Source organism: Bubalus bubalis, chromosome 6 (genome assembly GCF_019923935.1).
Source record: "Bubalus bubalis isolate 160015118507 breed Murrah chromosome 6, NDDB_SH_1, whole genome shotgun sequence".
In the NCBI taxonomy this organism is placed as follows: domain Eukaryota; kingdom Metazoa; phylum Chordata; class Mammalia; order Artiodactyla; family Bovidae; genus Bubalus; species Bubalus bubalis.
The window spans coordinates 66,483,309-66,503,605 of NC_059162.1; the positions used below are offsets into that span (position 1 = coordinate 66,483,309).

At 35.2% G+C, this 20,297-nt stretch overlaps 1 protein-coding gene across 22 annotated transcripts in view; it reads left to right on the forward strand.

Annotated features, from left to right (window-relative positions):
• The window catches only part of FUBP1 (far upstream element binding protein 1), a 34,350-nt gene that overhangs the window by 9,228 nt on the left and 4,825 nt on the right, over positions 1-20,297 (forward strand). For 11 of the 22 annotated variants that reach the window (XM_025288399.2, XM_025288405.2, XM_044944813.1 and 8 more), the window contains 16 exons: positions 196-248; positions 341-412; positions 531-588; positions 2,225-2,387; positions 2,481-2,579; positions 2,705-2,806; positions 3,060-3,162; positions 3,264-3,364; positions 3,744-3,885; positions 4,539-4,699; positions 7,495-7,646; positions 7,734-7,813; positions 11,380-11,517; positions 13,421-13,495; positions 19,727-19,786; positions 19,868-20,013. In XM_025288399.2, the coding sequence (XP_025144184.1) occupies positions 196-248; positions 341-412; positions 531-588; positions 2,225-2,387; positions 2,481-2,579; positions 2,705-2,806; positions 3,060-3,162; positions 3,264-3,364; positions 3,744-3,885; positions 4,539-4,699; positions 7,495-7,646; positions 7,734-7,813; positions 11,380-11,517; positions 13,421-13,495; positions 19,727-19,786; positions 19,868-20,013 (1,705 nt within the window). The remainder of the gene's footprint in view (positions 1-195; positions 249-340; positions 413-530; positions 589-2,224; positions 2,388-2,480; positions 2,580-2,704; positions 2,807-3,059; positions 3,163-3,263; positions 3,365-3,743; positions 3,886-4,538; positions 4,700-7,494; positions 7,647-7,733; positions 7,814-11,379; positions 11,518-13,420; positions 13,496-19,726; positions 19,787-19,867; positions 20,014-20,297) is intronic. The other 11 variants (XM_044944816.1, XM_025288410.2, XM_006068430.4 and 8 more) reach the window with 7 other exon arrangements.

Consider the following 20,297-nt stretch of genomic DNA (forward strand, 5'->3'; position numbering starts at 1 on the left):
AAATAATACTTCTGAACTGCACCCCAAGTGCTTTTTTAGCTACATAGGCCTCATATTTTGACTTTTGAGTATTTTAAGTGTGTGCCTACAAACTTAGTTTAAGCTCTTAGAAGCTGTTAGATTTCTATGTTTATTTTTATTTGTAAACAAATTATGTTTCTTCGAAGAAAAATGTTAGTTTCTGTCATTTCTTAGCAGGTCTGTAATGACAGAAGAATACAAAGTTCCAGATGGAATGGTTGGATTTAGTAAGTAATCTAATTTTTTTGACGCTTTGAAAAGACATAATCAAAATACACTTTAAAGCCTTTCAGCAAATAATTTTCTTTTTTCTTACTAGTAATTGGCAGAGGAGGTGAACAGATCTCACGCATACAACAGGAATCGGGATGTAAAATACAGATAGCTCCTGGTAATGTTATTCTCTTGCTGTAATTTTCAAAGTCACAAGAAAACTAGCATTTTTAAAGTTGTTAGTGAAAATGATGCTCTTTTCTTGGCCTAAGATTTTTGTTTGTTTTTAATTGTAGATAGTGGTGGCCTTCCAGAAAGGTCTTGTATGTTAACTGGAACACCCGAGTCTGTCCAGTAAGTATGAAAATCATGTTCCAGTCCCTCCTTCCTGAAGGATGTTATCCCTGCAATTGAACCAACTTTTCTTGTGCACTATTACTTTTGCCCTTTTCTAGAAAATTTCTAATAGCACATAAACATGCTTAAAAAAATCCCTTTATCTGAACATAAAACCATCTTTGAACCCCACATTTCTATTTTTCAGGTCTCTTTTACCAAAAAATTTGAAAGGTGGTCACTGCTTGAATCTTCAGCCTTGATTTCTTTTTCTAAATTCCAGATGTATATATCCTGTTGCTTCCTCAGTATACTCTACACTTGGATGTCTTTTAAACATATCAAAGTTTAGCTTGTTAAAAACAGAATCATTGTTTTTCCAGTCCATACTTTCACTTGTCTAATTCATTTCATTTCATTGTATGACAACTGTTCTACTACTTTATCTTTCTTTTATGACTCATTTATCCATAAGCAACTCTTGGTCATTTTATCTTTCATAATTTATTTAGAATTCAGCCTCTTCTTGTCACCTTCCATGTCACCTTAATTCTGGCACCATTTGCCTGTATTACTGTAAGGTGTTTCCGTTTTTGTTTTAGCTTTGTCCAATTATAGTACAGCCATACTGATCCTTTTAAAATGTGAGTCAATTCGTATAGTACTTTGTTCAAAACCCTTCAATGCTTGCCCATTTACAGTAGAAGTCAGTGTCTTTATCATGGCTCAGGTTCCCTGCCACCTTTCTCACTGCATATTTTGCTATTCTCCCAGCTCACTCTGTTCTAGTAGCCTCTTTTCTGTTTAGCCTCTTCTCTATTTTTTCAGGACACCAAGAATGCTTCTCATTTGAATCCTTTGTATTTCCTAGTTCTTCTCCCTGGGATGTTTTTCCCCCAGATGTTTTCATAGTTACTCCTGTACTTAATTCAGGTCTTGGCTTAAATGTCTCCTTGTCAGTAAAGTTTTTGTTTATTTTCATTTATTTACTTTTTGATCACTACTGTGCAGCTGCCCGGATCTTAGTTGCTTGACCAAAGATTGGACTCGTGCCCCACTGCAGTGGAAGTGCAGAGTCCTAACTACTGGACTGCCAAGGAATTCCTCATTCGTGTATTTTACATAAAATAGCATCCCTTCACACACACATACAATCTGTCCTTCTTATCTTGCTTTAATATTCTTTATAGCAGTTAACAGATGAGTTATTTATTTAACCTTCTGTGTTTACTTATTTAATAAAGTTAAGCCACATCAACACATACCTTAACTGTTATTTCAGTGCTGTAACTCCAACCTAGAATAGTACCTTGCATATATAGTTGACATATTTAAATTATTTGTTGAATGAACAAATAAATTTTAACATGAGTAACCAAAGTAAAGTTTTAAAAATAAATGCATCATTTAATTTTTGGATGAATGAGCTTTATTCTGAGATAACCTTAGAAGTAGGGTATGTCTCTTGGAAGTTTCATACTGTTTTCAAAAATATTGAAGATTATATACCTGGAAAATGTATTGCATGGTTTAAGTTTTTTATATTGATGATATTTTCTTTGAATTTTTAAAATTTACGTTTAGGCCACCTAAATCTGAATTGGGATGGACAAAATACCTGATTATTTTGTATTGACTATTAATTTGTTAACAGATCAGCAAAACGGTTACTGGACCAGATTGTTGAAAAAGGAAGACCAGCCCCTGGCTTCCATCATGGTGATGGACCAGGAAATGCAGTTCAAGAAATCATGATTCCAGCTAGCAAAGCAGGATTAGTAATTGGAAAAGGGGGAGAGACTATTAAACAACTTCAGGTATTACTCTGTAAAATGATTACTTTGTCTATTTTGAAGCCTGTTTCCTCCTTCTCCTCTTTTGTTAATACATCTGATTTCTATGATTAACAGGAACGGGCTGGAGTTAAAATGGTTATGATCCAAGATGGACCTCAGAATACTGGTGCTGACAAACCTCTTAGGATTACAGGAGACCCATACAAAGTTCAGGTAAACTTAAGTTTATATTTTACAGTGGGGGATTTGGGGTGGATAGCAGTGGGTAAAACATGCATGACTAATTACAATGTTTTGAGACACACTTCCTAAATTGGGTAATTTTTTTTCTACTTCAGCAAGCCAAGGAGATGGTGTTAGAGTTAATTCGTGATCAAGGTGGTTTCAGAGAAGTTCGAAATGAGTATGGGTCAAGAATAGGAGGAAATGAAGGAATAGATGTAAGTAAAAATACCAATTCAGAAATGATTGAATGCTAGTCCATAAATTAGGATTTTTCCTGTTTTGTGTTACATAGCCTTCTCTAACATTGTATTGTCCTCCCCGTCCCCCCCCCCCCAACTTTTCAACTTAGAATACAGTATATTTTGTATCTTTTTAACCTCTTCTATATAAATGTAGTGCTTCTGTGGTTTGAGGCAGATACATTTTTGAGGAAATGGCTTTCCTGATACTTAGTTTTCTTTGCATAAGGTCCCCATTCCAAGATTTGCTGTTGGCATTGTAATAGGAAGAAATGGAGAGATGATTAAAAAAATACAAAATGATGCTGGTGTTCGAATTCAGTTTAAGCCAGGTGAGTACTTATGTTTAATTTTCTAAGCATTGCTGGCAATTTCTTTTAACACTCATTAATTTAATGTTAAATTAATCCAATTTGGTTTCATTGTTTTGAAGATGATGGAACAACACCTGATAGAATAGCACAAATAACAGGACCTCCAGACAGATGTCAGCATGCTGCAGAGATTATTACAGACCTCCTTCGAAGTGTTCAGGTTTGATAGAATGTTAATATTTTCATTGCTTTGTTTTCATTAAAGAATATTTTCCTTCATTAAATGTGGAAGTTCCCCTCCATAGTTTTTAAATCAAAATCTGTTTGATGAAACTTTATTAATTGCTAGGAAGTTTAAATTGCTTTAAGGTACACATCTTGGAGCAGGAGGGCAGCTACCTAAGTGCACTAGTTTATTCACCACAGTAAAAAAGAATAAAAGGTGGTGGTGGTTTGTTGATTTGGGGGTGGATGACGTCTCCTAGCTTCTCTAAGTTTAAGATTTAGAAAAATGAAAGTTGAGGAAAATAGACATGCAATAATTTTATTGTGGAAAGAAGAGTTTCTGACTCTTCTGACTTTGTCTTTGCCCTCTTTAGGCTGGTAATCCTGGTGGACCTGGACCTGGTGGTCGAGGACGAGGTAGAGGTCAAGGCAACTGGAACATGGGACCACCTGGTGGACTACAGGAATTTAATTTCATTGTCCCAACTGGGAAAACTGGATTAATAATAGGAAAAGGCAATGTATTTAAAACTATTAATGTGTGGTTAATAATTTAACGCTTTATCTGATTTTCTGGATGCTATTTCTGTTGCTGTTGTAGATGAATAGCAGTGATTTTTCTTTGGCTGTATTTTAGTAGGAAAGTGTTCTTAATGCTGATATATAACAGCTAAAGCCTAAATGAAGGGCCTTATATGTACTTAAATCTAGAGTGGGATTTGAATCACATTGGTTTCTAGAGAAGAGGATCAGCAGTTTAATTATTAGTGTAAAAAATTTTTTTTCTCACCTGGAAAATGGTTTGAGTGAGTTTGTTTATTTTGCTGTTTCCTGACACATGTTTTTAAATTTTTGAATTCTTAAGTCATTGTGTTAGCTTCTCATTGCTTACAAAAGCAATTTCTTTGAACCAAGTGTTGATACGATAATTCATTTTAAGGTTGGGTACAGACATATTAAACTATGTCTTAAAACTTTAAAAATGTATGATTATGATTGATTGTATATTATATAAATTGATTTAAAGTGTAGAAATAAATGGAAACTCCTAATAGCATATTGGCAGATGGGATACTATTCAAAACTTCCTCAGTTATAATCAGTTCCTTTTGAATAGCTCCACTTGTATCCTATGAATCTTTAAAGAAATTACTGTGTTTTGATTTTAGGGGGTGAAACCATAAAAAGCATAAGCCAACAGTCTGGTGCAAGAATAGAACTTCAGAGAAATCCTCCACCTAATGCAGATCCTAATATGAAGTTATTTACAATTCGTGGCACTCCACAGCAAATAGACTATGCTCGGCAACTCATAGAAGAAAAGATTGGTGTGAGTATGCTTTAAACTTCCTGTTGTTAGCACAGGTTCTATTAGTTAAATAAGACATTAATTCATACGTTCCTGTAAGAAAAGTGTTAATTTCTACTCTAAAATTATAGATCTGATCACAACAGATACCTAACAATATAGAAAAGATTGTCCAGCAGTAAAAAAAAAAAAAGTTATATAGTTACAAGTATCCTGAATCTTGTACTGGAGTGTGGGTAAATAAGACAAGATGACTTGAGTTACAACATTAGGGTTAGTAGAGGGTTGTGAAAAATACTAAAAGATACAGATAGTTAACCAGAAGTCACTATTTATTAAGGACTTCCTTGGTGACTGTTACTACTTGCTTACTATTTATTAAGGGCAACCTTGGTGAGGCAAAGAAGAATCAGATGCCTCCCCCCTCATTAAAGTAGAACTCTACATTATCCTATTATCTTATTTCTTAGACTGGCTCCAGACAGTCATCTAGGGGAATTTGGAATGTAGACAGCTTGTGTGCTTTACATTTCAACATGTAACATATAATTGTAGTTCAGAATGTCTGCAGTAGGGCCCAGTGTCTAATTTTAAGAATGTTCCAGGTGATCCTGATACCTAACCAAGTTTGAAAATAATGAGGAAATAGTGCTTTCAGTTCAGTCGCTCAGTCGTGTCCAACTTGTTGCAGCCCAGTGGACTGCAGCACTCCAGGCCTCCCTGTCCATCACCAACTCCTAGAGTTTACTCAAACTCACGTCCATTGAGTCGGTGATGCCATCCAACCATCTTATCTTCTGTCGTCCCCTTCTCCCACTTTTAATCTTTACCAGCATCAGGGTCTTTACCAGTGAGTCAGTTCTTCCCATCAGGTGGCAAAATTCCATCAAAGTATTGGAGTTTCAGCTTCAGCATCAGTCCTTCCAATGAATATTCAGGACTGATTTCCTTTAGGATGGACTGGTTGGATCTCCTTGTAGTCCAAGGGACCCTCAAAAGTCTTCTCCAACACCAAAGTTCAAAAGCATCAATTCTTCGGTGCTCAGCTTTCTTCATAGTCCAACTCTCACATCCATACATGACTACTGGAAAAGCCATAGCCTTGACTAGACAGACCTTTGTTGGCAAAGTAATGTCTTTGCTTTTTAATATGCTATCTATGTTGGTCATTTTATTCCAAGGAGCAAGCATCTTTTAATTTCATGGCTGCAGTCACCATCTGCAGTGGTTTTGGAGCCCCCAAAATACTGCTTTACTATGTTTATTTTACTGTGAAGAATTAACATATTGTGAGGGAGCTTCTTAATTTATTATTAATAATTAGAATATCTTAGGAAAATTCTCCTTGATGTTTGCCATGCTCTGAATGAGGTGTTTCTCCATGCTTGGGAAAACAAAAATAGATGTAGAAAAGACATTTAAGAATACCTTAAAAATACACACAAATATTCTAAGTTCTCTGATAAGGAGAATAAGTGTAATGGTTCAAAAACATGAGGAAAATAATTGTTGGACTCAGTAATGGCAAGAATTGATGCCAGAAGAATGATTAGTGCTCCTTGGTTTTGGATTTTGCTATCATTAGCAAAATTAGGATTGCATTTGGATTGATGAACATACAAGACAGGTTGTTCTGGAAAAGCAGTTAAGAACATGGACTCCTGAGTCAGGTGTCCAGACCTTTGTTGGCAAAGTAATGTCTTTGCTTTTTAATATGCTATCTATACTCTCAATTATTTACTGACTGCATGATCTTAGAGGAAGATATTTACACTTTTTTTTGCCTCGTTCTTCTGAAAGTAAGGATAATTATACCTACCTTATAGGGTTATAGGGATGAAATGTTTGAAGTATGTGTGTCTATCACTTAAAAGCATGCCTGCCCTATAAAATGTTGCTACATTTTTTTCCAGTAATCTTTTTTTTTTTTACTCTTTAGAAAGGATAGGTTATGGCTAATAGAAGTGAGGGATAATGTTAATAAAGGGATTTTAAAAGTCATGAAGTTTAGCTTTATTGTGACAAAATTGACAACCAAATATAGATTAAGCATTTTTGTCCAAATTGTCACATGGTGAGTACTAACAGTATTTTATTTTAGAGCAGGTGAATCTAGTTGTCCTTACAAGTTGGATTATCAAAAAGGAATCAGCTAAGCATTATTAATTATGCTGTAACATGAAATGGATATGAAATAGTCTGTGACTTTCTAAATCAATTAAAAGGAAATCTTTGTTGTATTTAGAAAATTATGATAAAGGGTAAGGGAGAAAATGAACTTAAATTGATTCAAAAGTGGTTCAGTGACAGAAGGGCTAGGAAGAAGGCTACTTTGTTGAAGAAGAACTTGCTAAATATTATTGGTTTAGTATTCATTATTGGTAAAGTATTCATCAGCCATTTCACTGTGTTGTTAAGATATTTCTCTGATTAATGTTACGAGAGTAGATGTAGAGTTGATGCAGAGAGAGAAGAGGTAAAGGAAAGAACTTGATATTTGGTAAGCTTCCGTGATTAAGATGATAAAGGAATAGTAAAAGTAAGAATTGTACAAGGAAAGGGAAATAATGGAAAAGGGAGTAGTCTGAAAAGAGTAGAAGATAAAGGAAATGTATCAGGTCTTTGCTAATACTTAATTTGAATTAATTTTACATGTCTCATTAATGTGGTAGAGTTAGATTTTTGCAGCATGGGTAAGGAATGAAGGAAAAACATAAATTTTAGATTACAGGTAGGTAAAGGCATAGAAATGAAAGGTTATTTGATTTTTGAAATGTTTAACCTTTATTGTCTTTGTGATTTTTGTCTTTTTGCAGGGCCCAGTAAATCCTTTAGGGCCACCTGTACCCCATGGGCCCCATGGTGTCCCTGGCCCCCATGGGCCTCCTGGGCCTCCTGGACCAGGAACTCCAATGGGACCATATAACCCTGCACCTTATAATCCAGGACCGCCTGGCCCTGCTCCTCAGTAAGTTTTGAGTTTTGCTCTTGACTTTTCTTCAAAGATTACAGATTTTGGTAAATTGTATTTTTAAATTGATTTCTGTCTTTTCAGTGGCCCTCCAGCCCCTTATGCTCCCCAAGGGTGGGGAAATGCATATCCACATTGGCAGCAACAAGCCCCTCCAGATCCAGGTAAAAGATGATTATCATTTGGTATAATCTGTGTTTTTGCTTGCCACTCCTGTTAAATTCATTAGGTATTCCTAGTGTTGAATCTATATTGTGTGCATTCTAAGCACTTGTTTCACTCCTTTAGCAGGAGTGTTAGCTTCTGGTTCTACTATAGCAAATAAGACTGTTGGGAATATGGTCTGTTTTCATGAGTGTTTTTCTTCCTGCATTTGGCTTTCTCTGTTTCTAAAATGATACAGCTGAATGCTAAAAGCCAAAGCTATAGGAAGAAGTACAGTGTGTTAGGTTTTAGATGCTAGTGCCATCAAATATATCGTCTGTTAATTGTGACATTATCCTTGAAAGAATAATGTACATTTGTTTACAAAATTATGTGAGTCAATTGAAGTGTTTAATACTTTAGCATTAAACTTATAGATTCTCAAATAAGATATGCAAATATATTGTCTATTTTATAGACAATATATAGTCTATTTTAGACAAGTATATTGTCTATTTTAGTATTCCTGATATGATAACTTCACATATTAGTAAAAGTCAGGCCTGTGTTAAATATCTGCATGTTGGAACTCTTAAAATTCATTTAGATAAGGATTTTTTCTGTTCAGATCTGGATTTATGCGTTTGTTACATTTTATCCTATTCTTGAATCTTTTCCTACCCTGTAGTTTACTTTCCATTACGGTCAAAGAGGGAATTCATTGAAACCAGTAATTTTTATGGTCCTTTTTTCTCACCTACTGTGTACCTTTTCACTGGAGTAGTTTCAAGGAAGGTACTGAATTAAGGATTCCTTTTCATACTATTGCATATATGTATATATATTTTTAAAAACAGCTAAATTGATTTGATTACAATTATTTTAGTGAACTTTATTAAACATTTCTAGTATTTGAGAGTGGTCCTATATTTTAACATACCTTAATTTCATGGGAGGTAAGCCTTTGGTAACTCGGTAAAGAATCTACCTGCAATGCAGGAGACCTGGGTTCAATCCCTGGGTCAGTAACATCCCCTGGAGAAGGGAGTGGCAACTCAGTCCACTATTCTTGCCTGGAGAATTCCATGGACAAAGGAGCCTGGTGGACTACAGTCCATGGGGTCACATAGAGTCAGGCACTACTGAGTGATACACGCTTTCATTTTTCATGCTCTTTGGAATAATAAGAGGTATGCTTTTTGGAATATGATGATACAACATGACAGCAAATAACCTCAACTCACATTCAAGAAGCGTGCTGACATCTGAGTATGAGTAATGAATTTATATTCTGTAGCAGAAGAGGGTACTTAAAGTGTTAGCAATACTGTGCTGTTAATAGAAGGACTTATCAGAAGAAAGGTCAAATATGATTTATTGTATAATAGTCTAAAAGTTAGTCTTTAAAGAGTGGAAAAACTTTTCTTTCCCTCTTGTAAGCTAAGGCATGGTGTTACTAAGCTGAGGAATCACACCACTGAAGACACTGAGAAAATTAAGGGGCAGATTTATATTGGTTAACTTGAATCTGTAGGATTGCACCTATTTGGGTGCTCTGTTCAGGTAAGTAGTAAGATTGAAAGAAATGATGGAAATAAGAAGTGGCCCCAACCAACACAAAATCGTAAAGCACTTGTTCTCCAAAAAAAAAAAAATGTAGCTCCTCATATACTCTTTATGCCTAGAAAGGTTGATGTCCTTGTATGAGGCCATGCCGTTGAAGTGCGAGTTGCTGATGAAGACCAAATATCAAAAATTATATATAACTTTATTTTCTGTTCATTCAAGCTACTGAAAAAAAAAAATGGTTTATATGTTTGAATAGCTCTGTATATGGCACCCCACTCCAGTACTTTTGCCTAGAAAATCTCATGGACAGAGGAGCCTGGTAGGCTGCAGTCCATGGGGTCGCTAGAGTTGGACACGACTAAGCGACTTCACTTTCACTTTTCACTTTCATGCATTGGAGAAGGAAATGGCAACCCACTCCAGTGTTCTTGCCTGGAGAATCCCAGGGACGGGGAAGCCTTGTGGGCTGCCGTCTATGGGGTCGCACAGAGTCGGACATGACTGAAGTGACTTAGCAGTAGCAGCTCTGTATAGAAAGTAAAAGCGGATCTTCCTTTGCTCTTTTTAAAAGTAAGTGGTCTCTGTATTACAATCTCATTTTCCCACTTGGAGTAGTGGTGAAGTCACCACTCTTAAGAATTGGTATAACTAAATGTGGCTTTCAGCAGTGCCTTTGGGAAAGAAGTTACTTAACCATTTAGCTAAAAGATAGCATCTAGGGTTAGATATTGCTTGTAAAACCAAAATATTTTTAAATAAAATTGAAATGAAAATTTTAAAAAATGAAATTGTGATTTTGTGTTAAATACCCTGGTATTTTAATGTGGCCCTGTATTCACAATAAAGTCAGTATTCTCTGAATTAAGTCTTCCTGTAAAAAATCAATGGATCATGAAAGATTTGTGTAGTGAGTCCCAAAACTTTGACTTCAGAAGGTAAGAGACTTGAATAAGTCCTACTCTTACAACTTATTAATTATGGGATAGCAAGCAAGTTTTGAACCGTTTTAAGTCTGTTTTATCTATAAAATAATGAATGAATATTATATTGAATGAATTTAGTAAGTTCTCGATATGTATTAGTCATATGTGTAGACTGGTTTTCATATAGATATAGACTGATTAAGGAAATTACCAGGATTTTTCTTGAGGATATAAACTAATAAAGATATAGCATCCTATGATGCTCCCAAGTATAAAAGAATCAGTAAGAAGATTTCTTTTTCTGACTGAAAAGTCCCATACTGTTAATGCATCAGTTTTTTATGAAAAATTGAGTGAGGGTCAGTCAAGTGCAGAGGAAGCGTAACATGCTGAAAGGCCCAGGTATGAGCATGATGACTTGAAAAATACAGCCAGTTTACTGTGTTCCAACCTTGAGTGTTGGAAAGATACCAACAGCAGAGAGAGGCTGGAAAGGAAAGTATAAGCCAGGGTGTCCAAATATCTTGGTAAAAGCATTGAATGATATGCTGTCCTTAAAAGTTTTATTAGTCCTAAAAACACCAGGAAATAATTTCAAATAGGACAGTGACATCAAATTTATCTTTTAGGATAATCACTGGAATATGATGAGATGAAATATGGCTAATCTCAGTTTCTTTTTCCAAGATTTTTTAGTTGGCTCTTCATTGAAAGAAGATAGGACAGTTCATAGTTATAAAATAATTGTTTCTTGTATGGGCTAGTTCCTGGAAATTCTTCCTAAGGACTGTTGTACTTGAGGAAAACCACACAGGATGACAAAGCATTTAGGAGACAAAGCGTTGGATTTGAAACCAAAAGATCTTCATTCCTATCCCAACTTTGCCACAATCTAGTTTTCTAGGAACTTAATCTGAGCCTCAGTTTTCTAAAATAATATGGCAGTAAAAATAATAGAAGAATTTGGAAGTTTCCACCTACTATTTTTTAATGTCCAGTTAACTTGGAGTTCTGTTTATTTGCTAGAGAGGGGGGTGTGTGTGATTAATTGATTATGGATTTTAGATGTAAATGTATAACTTTGTTTATTCTAGCTAAAACAGGAACGGATCCAAATTCAGCAGCTTGGGCTGCTTATTATGCTCACTATTACCAGCAACAAGCACAGCCACCACCTGCAGCTCCTGCTGGTGCACCAACTACAACCCAAACCAATGGACAAGGTAACTATGGTAACTAAAGAATTTATTTTTTATATAGAAGTGAAAACTTGTGTTTGGAATTATATATGAAGTACATCAGTGTATAATACCCCCATATTTATAATACTCAGTTAATAATAGCTTAAGTAAGTAGCCTTTGGTTTTTAAAAACAAGTTACTTTGAGTTAACTGTTAAACCAATAAAAGTTGTAAAATACATTACCAAGAATACCCAGATAACCTAGCTGTTAAATGTGTATCTCCCCCATCTGTTCCATTACCCTATCTTATGTGTCCATATCTATCAGTCTTTTTCAGAATCATTAAGACCAAAGTGTAGACTTAATGGCCCATTACTCTTAAGTATTCCTTTCTGTGTTTCTCAAAAAATATATATAATCATCACACAGCATTCAAAATCAGTTAATCAACACTGATTCTTTTTACTATCCCAAGGCATAGCCCTTACTCCATTTTACCAATTGTTCCAACAATTTCTCACCAGTCAAAAATAATTCCTATCTTTTTCTTTCAAAAGAGTACAGACCTTTTGTGAGATGCTTATGGGTCAACCATAGGTCCCTTCAACCTTTTCTCATGAAGATGAGGTCATGATCAAGGTTCCTGCTTACATACAATATGGCAAGCATACTGCAAAAAAATGAATGAGGACTGCCAAGGTTCTATAAAATCACCATTTTTCTCTTTGAAATTAATACTGTCTGGAGAGTTAGAGCAGCAGCAGGAGAGTTCTACTGTGATTATACCACTATTCTATTCTCTTTTTGGCAGGACAAGTGGGAGAATTTTATTGTTTGCTTAAAGACACAGAAGTTTTACAGTTCAGTTTGATTAGACGTGATTTATAATTTTAACTTTTTTAAAACAAATGAGAACAAAAATAAAGAACTAGTACAAATTATAGAACTGCTAGAGCAAAGAGAAATTACCTTTCTGATCAAAACATAACACCACAGCTAAACTTCCTTAGGAAAAAAGATTTCTCAGCTGAACTTAGGATTCTGTTTCTAATTGAAGGCCTTAGCCTTCATTGATAGTACCTACCTAATTCAATTACAAATATGATAATTTCTACTTCCATCATTTTTCTACATTTATTAGGTGGTGTTTAACTATAAGAAAGAGGTTTCCTTTTCTTTCTGTTTATTTATTTATGTCAGTATGGATTTAGTAGGTTTTATTTTAAACTTAGCCAGATTGGCCAGTCAGGAGCACCTTCAAGATGGCTCCTGTATTCTTTTGACATGCCTGTCAGTTCTTTCAGCACTTTCCTGCTTTCTTGGACAATAAGATGCTTACTTTGTGTTTTTGGAGCTTCAGCCCTTGCATTAACCGTTTTTCCAAGGAGCCCTGATTTTTTTTTTTAGTAGATAATGATATTTAGAAGCTAAATAGTTGTGTTCGTTGCCACTGAGGTGTTATTGCTACTAGCTCCATTCAGTGTGCAGAGCTAGGAAATGAATTTACATGCATGCATACCTATATATGTATAAAAATACATAAATATCCATATGTGTATATATTTTTTAAACTGTATGTTCATATAACCTGCAATTCTATTCTAAGACTTGAAAGTTTTTTCCTAGCTTTTCTGTTTTCCATGCTTATACATGGTGAAAGACCTGGTATCTTCAGTGTGTTTTCTTATTTGACCAATGAATTTACTTATGCTCAGTGTAACTACTCTTCTAAATAGATGGACCATCTCTCTGCCTACTCTGTCTCTTCCCCCAGAATCCTGGGTGGGTCTTTGGCACCAGCAAGGATGCCACTGCCACACAGCATTTCCCTCCCCTCATTCCCCATGACAGACTACTCCCAACTCCTCTCACATATACACAAAAACAACCCCAGCAGCCAAAATTGCTTTCTAAAAACCTTAATCATAATTTTTTTGTTTTTCTTGAATAAGGAGATCAGCAGAATCCAGCTCCAGCTGGACAGGTTGATTATACCAAGGCTTGGGAAGAGTACTACAAGAAAATGGGTATGTTCTACATTTCATTTTTTATGCATTTTATTAAATTAAAATATTCAGTAAATAACACACTAAAAGGTTAAAGGTTTTGATAAAAAGCATGTTTTTTCCATGGTTTTAGTACCTTGGACTTCTTTCGTCCAGTAATTTAAAATCTTGACGTGTAGAAGGATACATTCCCAAATCACTGAACTCTTAGAAGTATCATGGTCATTACAAATCATTGTTTAAATTGCAGTTAAGAAATTTTTTTATTTCTAAACACAATTTATCAGCCACTTACTAGTTGAAACTAAAATAGAGAGCACCAAGCAATAATTGGTTGTGTGCAGTGTTATTTTTTCTGCAAAATAAAGATACAGAAGTAACCTACAGTGATAAAGGAAGTTAATTAAAACATTTGCATATATGAAAAAAGAAACAGTCACCTAGAATTGCTGTCTTCTTTATTCAATAAACATAGAACGTGTATTACATGCTAAGCATAGAAATAGATGCTGAGAATGTGATTGTGGGCACAACACCTAGGAGTTCTGCCCTTCTGGTTATTATATTCTAATGGAGAGTACAGTTGTTAATAAAAGTGCTTTGCAAATACTGTATCAGTGGTTCCCACCCCCCTTACCCATGGGGAATATGTTCTAAGTACTTCCCCGCATGGATTCCTGAAAGTGCAGATCGTCCTAAGCTCTATATATGTACTATGCTTTTTTCCTATTATCAGGTTTATTTATTAGGCACAGTAAGAGAGTAACAACATTAATAAAATAGAACAATTAGAGTATATTGAATGAAAGTGAACATGAATGACCTCTCTCTCAAAATACCTTGTCCAAATTTAATGCCTTTTCCGTCTTAACCAACCATATGTCACACACTGTAACTATGTGTCACATGCTGTAGCTGTAACTTGGATTTTGAGGAGTGACAGCAAAACTTCGAATTTTTTTCTGCCACAGTTTAATAGATTTGTTCTTCCTGTAGATCTTAGCGACCTCAGCATACAATTTTTTTCTTATTAAATAGATAACTTTTTTACCTTTTCACTTAAAGGACAAGACTTTTTGGCCTATCCCAATTGCCAGCATCACTCTTCTTGCACTTTAGGGCCATTATTAAGTAAAATAAAGGTTACTTGGACACACAAGCACTGCAATACTGGGACAGTCAACATTATATAAACAAGATAGCTGCTGAGTGACTAATGGGTGGAATATGCCAGATAAAGGGACAGCATGAGATTTCATCTTGCTATCCAGGATGATGTGCAGTCTAAAACTTATGAATTGTTTATTTAATATTTTCAGGTCACGGTTGACCTTAGGTCACTTCACTGCAGAAAACAAAACCATGGATGGGGGTGGTGGGGGGCTACTGTCTGTTCACTGACACATGTACGGATTGGGAAACAAGTCCCACAACTACACAGTGGTGGAACCAGACTTTGGAACTCTTGAAAGTGAAAGAAAGTGAAGTCGCTCAGTCATGTCCGACTCTTTGCGACCCCATGGACTGTAGCCTACCAGGCTCCTCTGTCCATGGGATTTTCCAGGCAATAGTACTGGAGTGGATTGCCATTTCCTTCCCCAGGGGATCTTCCCGACCCAGGGATCGAACCCGGGTCTCCCGCATTGTAGACAGGCACGTTACCGTCTGAGCTGTCCAAACCTGTCTCCTACGTTTGCATTTTTCAGGGACCATTTCAAATCCAATGATGTACTTCTGGATAGATCTGGCTGTTTCTCATGTGCTTATTCTCTTAGTGATTTAAAATTAAATGACAAACAAGCTAATCATATAAACTTGCCCATTCTGCACTGATATTGAAAGTATCTATGGTGATAGGTTTATCATAAAATAACAGTCTACTTGTGATTGATTCTCAGTGTAAATTTCAGGGTTATTTGCCAAAGAATATTTGCCATTTTTCACAGAAAAAAATTTCCAGAATGGTGATTCTATTAATCTTTATGTAAAAGTACATAAAACTGGTGATGAGAATGTTTTACACAGCTAATTTGTGTTTTTAAAAAAAGAAAAATAATTTCTCCTGTTAGAAAGGCTTTCTAGAAAAGTTGCTATATGTTATTCCTGAGGTTGTAACAAATTCATTAATTTATGTATTTGTGGCCCAGCTTGACCCAGTTTATCTCAGGCAGACCTACAACAACTAAAATTCTGCAAAAAGAAATTTTAAAAATACTTGAAGACAGAATACTGTAATTAGGGCGATCACACAATTTATTGCCCAAATTGGGATACTGTTGAGAATAACCGGGAATGCTGTTAGTAATCATGCCTTAACAACATAGTGGTCATGACCTGTGGTCACTAGCTTTTATGAAGTAGCATCATTACTAAAGGTTAAAGAGTTGTATTTTCACAATGGGCAGTATGCTTTATATGATTCCTACATTAATATTGAAATTGGGTAAAAACAAACCCTGTTGGTAGACTTAGGCATTAAATAAATTCACGTGTTACTCACCCAAAATGTGTTGTATAATCTGCAAGTTCTAACCATTCAAATCTTTATTTTTAAGGGTAGACATTTCACTTTGCCTTTTAAAAAGTTGTTTGTGTTCTTTTCCCTGCTGACTGCTGTATAAAATTGTAATTATAGAGGTAGTCTGCTGGTCTGTCTTGAAACCTTTGTGGGAAAAAGTGGTATAGAAATAACTTAAAACAGTATGTTTGACTGAAGATCCTCCTTAACCCTTGCCTTCTTTTCACTTGTTATTTTTCTGTAGCACTGCAGGTATAAGCTGTTAATCTTATAAGCAAAGTGAACTGGTTGAAATATTCCCTTTAAATGTAAATCTTAAATAATGTTAGGTGATCTTTAATGATAGCTGCTACTGTTGCTGCTAAGTCGCTTCAGTCATGTCCAACTCTGTGCGACCCCATAGATGGCAGCCCACCAGACTCCTCTGTCCCTGGGATTCTCCAGGCAAGAATACTGGAGTGGGTTGCCATTTCCTTCTCCAATGCATGAATGCATGCTAAGGCGCTTCAGGCGTGTCCAACTCTGTGCAACCCCATGGACAGCAAGCAGCCCACCAGGCTCCTCTGTCCACGGGATTCTTTTGGCAAGAACACTGGAGTGGGTTGCCATTTCCTTCTCCCTTAATGATAGCTACAAGGTCTATTTTTCCTGTGGAAGTTTTCTTTTGTTTTGGATATTTTTTTGGTATATGATTGATTGCTTAACCACTTTGATTTCTTCTAAGTGCATTGCTTGTCCTTAAGACCTTTTTAGGATAGCTACAAATAAGAGACCTTAAAAGATAAAACTAATCAGTTGAATCTTTGATGTTTTTAAATAGGAGGGAAAGAAAAGAGTACTAGAATACCAGGGAGAGACAATGGTCTTTATCTCCAAATTAACTCCCTTATTTGTAGAGATTTTTACTCTTCCAAGTGGCAGAGGTAGGATTTCCTAGGACTCTGGATGTCCTGATTTCCATCCAGTGCCCTTGTCACCATACTGGAACTGTCCCAGACTTTGAAGCCTTTTCAGCTTTTTCTGTTAAGAAAATCCACAATAACACTATAGCTTTTTCAGTTTGCTTATTAGTAAATAGACCTTGTTTTTAAATTAGTTTTCTAAGAGAATTCTAAATTACCTGCAATTAGCACAAAGAAAACTTAGGAGAGAAATTCTTAAAGATGAGATTCTTGAAGGTTAATGAAAGAAACTAAGAAATTTATATTGCTGCCATATAAGGAATGACAGTAATCTGGATGTGTGTGCTTTTGAAGCTAGAACGAAAGGAAACTTTTCTAAGAAGTAAACTCCCTAAAGAGAAACAGGGCTTCAAAATAGAGATATAGGAAGTTTCTATTTGAAAAGAGAGTAAGTGATGACATTTGGGGATAAGTTTGACTTCAGAGAGGCCCTTTTAATGTTAAGCACTGATACGGTGAACTCTGAACCCTTAGCATATGATACCTTAAGCCTTTAAAAGAGCCAGGAGAGAGTGGTTGTGGGAAAGATAAAGGTGTCTGAGGATGGAATCTATTCAAGCAGAACTGTCTCTCAGGCTGTAATGGAATGTTGCATGTGAACTCTAGGGTGATTAAGTCTTATCTCTGGAATGAAATGAAATGAAGATTCTTACATTGTCAGGTTATATGTAAATGTTAAGTAATGTTCTACTGAAGTATAAACTAAACTGTCTCACGTCAAAACAGTTTTGGAACTGAGGAAAAGAATAAAAGGAACAAGTTAAGTACATGCCTTTCCAAAGGGCAAGAGGCTAGAGGAAGATCCAAAACATAAAAAGATTAGACGGGAAAAGTTCTTTCCCTACTTTTCAGCTGAGCAAAAAGAATCGCGTTTGCTCTTCATATAGGAGTGGAATGAGTTTCTATGGATGCTTTCAAGATTGGAGTGTCAGATGTTGATGACTTAACCACGTGTTTATGTTTCTTGGAGTATAACATGTTTACTTTCAGATTTCCACAGGAATATTTGAGTTTGGGGGTGTTTTTTCAGTGAACATTTGAGTTTTGATATTTTCTTGATATGTCTCCATGATACTGTAGTTTTTTTCCTCTCTAAAAATGAGTATCTTTTAATGAAGTTTAGTTCCATTTTTAAACCTGTAGTGGATGTCATCGTTGCCTTAAATAAATTTGGCCTCAAGTCAGAAGGCTTTCCAGTGGGCAGTTTGTTTTAAAAAAAAAAAAAAAAAATTTGTGTGGTTTTTTTTTTTTTTTTATTCTTAGTACCAGGATATTTGGCAGTTGTCTAAATACTGAAACTGGTTTTAAATTTGCTTGAATTGTGTCTCATAAAATCAAAATATTAAATTTATTTCCTAAAAGGAGTATGGAAAAACGAAAGTGTGATAATTTTGTTAAGAGAATATAGGATTTCTCTGTGCTGCTGCCTGTATAAGTAGGGGGAGTTTCTTATGTTTCTTAAGTCATACATCTTCAATTTTTTATTTCCTCAGTTGCTTTTATTCTTTAACCACTTTTGTGATGATAATAGACTATTTTCTAAAACTGCCTTGGTATGGCACATTTAACAAACATAAAACAGCTTTCTCTGAGTATTTTTTGTCTGGTTGTCATAACTTCATACAGCCAAATGAATTGCAAACTAAATAAAATTCTGTTCAAATAAAAAAATAGGAAAAATTATGTTCTCTTTCTCCCCAACTTTTAATTTTTTTAATACCTTCAAAAAATTGGAAAACCAGTACAGCGAACACCTATATGTATATTTTCTGTCCAGATTCACCATTTTCAAAAAGTTTGTCATATGTACTTTGTGTGTATATATACTTGTTTTGGTGCCTGAGCCATTTCAAAGTAAGTTGCAAGCTGTTGCTCTAAATAAATTTTTAATAATATTTAAGTTTCCCTGGTTGTCAGAAAAAAATGCCTTGTAGCTACTTGTGTGTGAGAGGTGGGGTTGTCATTATTATTATTATTATTATTTTTAATACAGAGCCCATTCACATTTCATGCGTTACATTTGATTATGTCTTTTTAGTCTCTTAATTCAGGAAAGTCACCTAGAAAAAAGACCTCTTTCTGAAAGCTGTTGAGCTTTGTCTTTCATTGATTTTGTTGCTTAGAACCTCTTCAGTAGTGTTTATTTTTTATGTCCTGCATCAGGTTATTTTTAATAAAATTGTTATCATTTGGGCATAGCATATTAAAACTTTAAATATCTTACTAAAAACTATCTTGAAGATTAGTGTTATACATAGTTTATAGGTTACTAATCTGGAAACAACAAATCTTGGCCAGATCTTAAAATAAGAGCTTTTAACTGGGTTTTTGTTTCTCAAGAAATACTCTCTCTTCATTGAAGATTTTCATTTTATTTTAAAACTTGTAGTGTAACAAATCCGAATGGAGAAGAAAACTACCAAAAATAGTGGTCCATTCATTCCCCGCAACATAACCATTGGGGAACAGTGGACTGCATGTTTCAGACTTAATTTAGAATATGAACAGTTTATAAAAACTGTAACTGAATCAAGAAACTATGTAGATAGTTTTGTTTTTTATTAAAGAGTAATGCTAAAGAACTGAAAGTTATGATAGTATGGCAAAAAGAAACTAAAGAGTATTTTGATTTTTTAATTACAGAGTAGTTTTTGACACTAAGGAATATTAAAAATAGAACAGGAGCAATTCTGACCCTCTGTGCTTTTGTCTTTATAACCTGTACTTACAGTGGATATAATTTTGTATTAAAATTTAGGGGGTTTTTTTTAGGTCAACAAGGGCAGACACAAGATTATTCAAAGGCTTGGGAGGAATATTACAAGAAGCAAGGTATTGTTTTTATTAGAAATGAGATTCTTTGGGGCTTTTAATTGTGGTTACAGCAACAAAGTTGTTCTGTTTTCTCAAAAGGTCAAGCAGTTCCTGCTCCTACTGGTGCTCCACCAGGTGGTCAGCCAGATTATAGTGCAGCCTGGGCTGAGTACTATAGACAACAAGCAGCCTACTATGCCCAGACAAGTCCCCAGGGAATGCCACAGCATCCTCCAGCACCTCAGGTATAATAAATTTGCTAATGTGCTGATTTCAACTTCAGTCATGTTCTATGCATGTTTACTTTTGTCTGGGATTCTGTTTGCCTTTTAAATTTTTATCTGGCAAAACTATAAATGAAGTACAGTGGTATATTGTTTTGGGTTTTTTGTTTGTTTTTTTATAATGCTTTCTGGCATCTGAGTGCTGAATATTTCTATAATGCCTTTGATTTTAAAAATAAACTTTTTTCCCCCAGGGATTTGCAAATCATGCAAGAAGCCACCACCATTTATATTAACCAGTTTTT